Source organism: Physeter macrocephalus, chromosome 2 (genome assembly GCF_002837175.3).
Source record: "Physeter macrocephalus isolate SW-GA chromosome 2, ASM283717v5, whole genome shotgun sequence".
NCBI lineage: Eukaryota > Metazoa > Chordata > Mammalia > Artiodactyla > Physeteridae > Physeter > Physeter macrocephalus.
In genome coordinates this window covers 107,484,802-107,489,922 of record NC_041215.1, presented here as the reverse complement: position 1 = coordinate 107,489,922, position 5,121 = coordinate 107,484,802, and the positions used below count along the sequence as shown (strand labels likewise).

At 39.1% G+C, this 5,121-nt stretch overlaps 1 protein-coding gene across 1 annotated transcript in view; it reads right to left on the bottom strand.

The window, feature by feature from the left end:
- Positions 1 to 4,428, bottom strand: part of ICOS (inducible T cell costimulator) — an 18,356-nt gene extending 13,928 nt beyond the window's left edge. The window contains exon 1 of the mRNA XM_007119024.1: positions 4,371 to 4,428. Within this exon, the coding sequence (XP_007119086.1) occupies positions 4,371 to 4,428 (58 nt within the window). The remainder of the gene's footprint in view (positions 1 to 4,370) is intronic.
- Positions 4,429 to 5,121: the final 693 nt, after the last annotated feature.

Genomic DNA, 5,121 nt, shown 5'->3' with positions numbered 1-5,121 from the left:
CGGCTGGGCCCGTGAGCCATGGCCGCTGAGCCTGCGCGTCCGGAGCCTGTGCTCCGCAACGGGAGAGGCCACAGCAGTGAGAGGCCCGCGTACAGCAAACAAACAAACAAAAAAACATATTCTTAGGATAGGGAGACAGCATAAGCTGAGGGTTTTGCTCAGTTTACAACTGTGAATACTGAGGCCATTTTTTTTTTTTTTTTTGTCAAACAAGTCTATGGATACACATTGAACAAAGCTCAGATGAGAATTGAGGTCCTCCCTACACACCTACATTTTGTTTCTACCAAGAAATGGGAATATGCTGCTAGCAATTTAAAAACTCTGATATTCCATTTCATCTGAGGGAGTTGTTAACAGCCATGGCAAGTTATGAAATTCATTTTGTTCACTAATGATAAAAAAAACAAGGATCTCGAGATCTTACATAAAAATAATAGGCATGTCTAAAAAGAAGGAAGAAAGACAAAGAGATGACTAAACAATTACTGGGAGAAAATATCCCCGAAATTTAAAAAAAAACAAAAAACCTGAAGTCTGCAGATTGAAAAGGCTCACTCAGTCTCAAGCAATGTTAATGAAAACACTCACAGAATTAGGCATATCCTAGTGGAATTCCCGAATTCCATTATTGAAATGAATAACAAGATTCTAGTGATACTTTTTAATCTACTTGCAAAGCAATGAGAGGCAGACTAACATGGAACTACTCACCTGCAACCCTAGAAGCCAGCATACAGTGAATGAATATCCAGAGACTATTAAAAGAGTGCAGTCCATGAATCTTACTACCAGAAAAGATATTAGTCACCCATCAGAGTAAAGGAAGACATCTGTACCCATGCTGGAATTCAGAGTTTGAGGTATCTGAAGAAAATAATGGAAGTCTTCTGATCATTGGGTCTGAACAAGGATGACAAGACAGGAGCAGATGGCAAGAGTGATGCTGCCGCTGAAAAAAGGTGAAGTGAGTGTAAAGAGTTCTTGAACCAGAAGAGAAATTCTGTCAGGGGAAACTTAGCAATGATCTGCAAATACAAGTTTTCAGTTATTTCAGCAAAGCCCCTGTATGGGGCAGGGATTCACTAAAGGGAAAGCAAGAGAGTGAAAAGAGAACATTCCAAAGTTCTCACGTCACTGTGGGGGGTGGGGGGTGGGGTAAACACGTCAAGCAAGGCTACTGTCATTATTTACTTTACTACAATAATAAATAGATATTCAATTAAGCTGCTCTGAACATGATAATGAATTAGTCAACTAGGACGTGTAGTCAACCTTCCAAATTACAGGGGGAAAGGGGGGAGTTAAAAGAAACTTCCTCATACCAATAAAAATAAAAGAGAATACCACAACCAAGGAAAATAGAAATAAACATAATATTGAAGGAGTGAAATCAATATAGTCTTCTTGTGCTGAGTGAGAATGCCCTGAATTCATCTATTGAAAGAAAAGATGGACAATGTGGATTTTTTAAATTCAGCAAGAACACTGGAAGGAGGTGCTGGGAGGGGCTTAAATGTCAATTCAGCTCCACAGGACTCTCCCTGAGCTCCGGGGAAGAGCAGGTACTGGAAGCACCAAAGGGCTGGATTTTTTGGAGGTGATGGAGTTCAGGAATCACTGCTTCAATGCCTGGGTGACAAAATCAAGGCTCAAAATTAGCCTGAGGGTTACCCTTCCAGCTTCCACCCTGAACATATCATTAGACATGCACATTTATTAAACACTACCCAACCTTGGTCATTCCCACTCCACTGCTTTTCAAGTGGTCTTTCCAAAACCAGAATTCATCAGGTCACCCGCATGGTCTCCATTGCCCATAATGTCTAGAAAGAGTGTCTTCTAAATGCAGACAGAGGGTCCCATTTTTCTCAGATCCTTTTACAATTAAGAGCCTCCTATTGTTCCAGAATCATTAAAAGAAGATGACTTTGTTAAGATTTACACTGAGATCAACAGAAGACTGAGAATCACGGAGATTTCTTTCCTCTTAACTCACCAACCAAATAACAAAACTGATGAGAATTTCTCTCCTTAGAGATTCAAGTTATATCTCCACTACTTCAACATGGTGTGGAAAGAATGTGGATATTGGAATCAGAATTCATATTTGAATTCTAATCTTGGTTCTGCCACTAATTACTAGGTAACCAAACACTTAGCCTTTCCTGGTCTGAGATTCTTCAAACACTAACTGAAAGTAAGAATGCCTACCTCTTCATGGGATGAGAAAGCCTACATAGTTGGGAGGATTAAAAATATGCCAAAGGAAAGGATCTGCAAGAGCTTAGTTGACTTCAGTTTGGTTCTTTACTTTGCATTTAGAGCCTTTAAAATGATAATTGCTGGATACATGCATTGTGGTGATATTTTGAATATGAAGATTGTTCAGCAGTTTACTATCTCCATCTAGCCATTTGTGCCCCAATTTTGCCACCTGTCAAATAGGATAACAGCTTGCACATGGCAAGGTTTTCTGTGGATGAGGGGGAATGTTGGTTTTATTCCATCAGAATCCAAGATAAATATCATTCCAGAAGTACAATTTATTCATCAGTTTAATCTGCCAACTAGAACCAGTTCCACCTAGGCTGGATAGATCCTTCCACAGTGGTAACACCATTGCTAATTCAAATCTCCTGAGCATAATATCACCACCATAAGTGCCTGAATGGGTTTAGCATATTGGATGCTTTTTAGCAGTACAAACCCTTCAATGACTTGAACCAATGTTCTTGGAAGAAAATCCACAATCCTTCACATGGTGCATATGGTCTGAATGGTCTGGTCTCTGCTTTCCTTTCCTGCCTTATCTTGCACCATCCCCAACCCCTTTCCTCTCTGTACTCAGGCACATCCACTTTCTTCCAGCTTCCTGACTTACTTCATGCCTTCCTGTCACAGGTCCTTTGCACTTACTCTTTTCATGATATGGAATGTTCTTACCCACCATCCCACCATTCTCCCCATTTATTCCTATTTGTCCCCCAAGGCTCAGCTGAAGTGCCACTTCCACAAGAAAGACTTGGATGAACCCATCCCCCAACCGCACCTCCACACCCACCAGTCTATGCAGATTTCTTTGTTACATCCTCTGATAGAACTGAGTTCTGCCTGTAATTGTCATTCATTCATGGGATTATTTGATTAATGTCTCTCTCCCAGCCATTCAGTTAGCTTCGCGAGAGCAGGGGCTGACCTGGTTTTGCTTATCATTGTACACACAGCAGCTGGCACAGTACCTCCTGCATGACAAGTGCTTGGTGCTGAATGAATGGATGAGTGAATGAATGAATGAATATCAATTCCAAAGCTATTCCTTTGCTGCTCATGCAGCTAAAGGATTTCACTGGGTTGTATAAAAGCCATAGTTAAACAAGCAAGTGACCCCAAACTGCCCTTGGGACCTTAAGTAGACTCTAATTCCTCATTCCTCTTTCCTCTTTATTTAAGAGCATTGGAGCCACCTTGAGCCACCACAAGATCAAATATTTGACCAATACACTTTTGTTTTTTAATTCTTTGGAGAGAAAAATAAAGTCTATTTTTGGTACCACTGCAAAACTTATTTCTAAATAAAGTTACACCTACTAAAAGTTCTGTCTGCACTTTTAGTGTTAGTAGAACTTCCCAATGTAATATAATTTCACTTTGCTTTTTCTCAGCCTCAAGAACATGAGGCTCAGACTTAAAGATGAAACAAAAATAATAGAAAATGTACCAAGTAAGAAGCAACAGAGATACATATTAATTTCATTGTAGGTAACATTATTTAAAGTATTCAAGTAGAGTGTGATATATACCATGTAAGAGAAAGAATTGAGGACTTCAGAATGATTTTTTTAATGTCTACAGAGGCTAGGGAGTGTTTTTACATCATCCACTACTCCTTAGCCTTTTAGAAGGATCTTGACATTAGTGTCGGAAAAACTGTGTGGCAGCCAGGGCGTTTCTGACAAAAGACCACCCAGATAAGGTTAAAATCAAAATCCTTCTTTTCAAAGCCCTTCCATCTTATTTTCTCCTTCAGAAAGAATCCCCAGCTCAAATGCCAGGACTACTTAATTTTCATTCTGTTGACACAAGTCATTTTGCCTTTCATCTTTCTCTGAGAACAGTAAGCCACTCTTCTGCTTTATCCACTAAAAAGTAACTTCAGGCAGGTAATTTAAAGTTTTAATGATCCAATGAGACATTTTTCTTCATCTTAAAACAGTGATATAAACGCCCTTAGCCATGGACTTGGGCTCTTCTGTAATTGTTCTTACTTTCTGAAAACAAACAAACAACAAAAATCTTTCTATTTGGTGCCTAATTTTTCCAATTACTTGAATTATAACTTAATCATAAATATTCAATAGGTCACTTACCTGTTAGAACTTCAACTTGGAAGCAGAGGAGAAAGAAATACCAGAGATCTGACTTCATGTTCGCCAGAAACAAACACAATTTTCTCCTTCAGTGTTTAAAGCTGCCGGTGAATTCATGTCCTCTGCTGTTTTCTGTTTGCTGGAAAGGAAGTGGGTTTTTTGGGGGTTGATGTAGTGTCACACTTACCATCAAGGCAGGGCGGTGTCTCTTAATTGATGTCAGTGGCTATATGGCATTATTGCTCATGGAGGTTAAGCTTAATCCATGGATTATTAATGATTTTGAAGACAGAGGAAAACTTTACCCTCATTTCAGTTCCATGAAAAAAAGTGAAAGAGACAATGCCTATTCTTTACAGAACCACCCTATTCCTCTGAATCAATAGTTTTGGGCATAACATGATCTAAAATTAACCACATGATAAATAGCATGTATTTTGACACATTTCTAGCTTATGCTATTTGCTCCAGATAGAGAAAGCCTTTGAAATAGGACAAGAAATAAAAGAAATTACAACAGAACTTAAAATGATGATACTGAAAGAAGAGCAACATAGGAATCTAAGAAAGAATATTTACATGGCATTCATTGTAGATGGTAATTTTCCAAGTGTTAGAGTTGGTTTTAACCTAACTTAAACCTTGCCTTACATAGTACAGCAGAGTCTGTAGAAATCAGGGATTCTACACCTATAGCCTCAGATGAAAGCAAGAAAGCTGAAGAGCCTACCCATGGTCTCTCTATCCATGC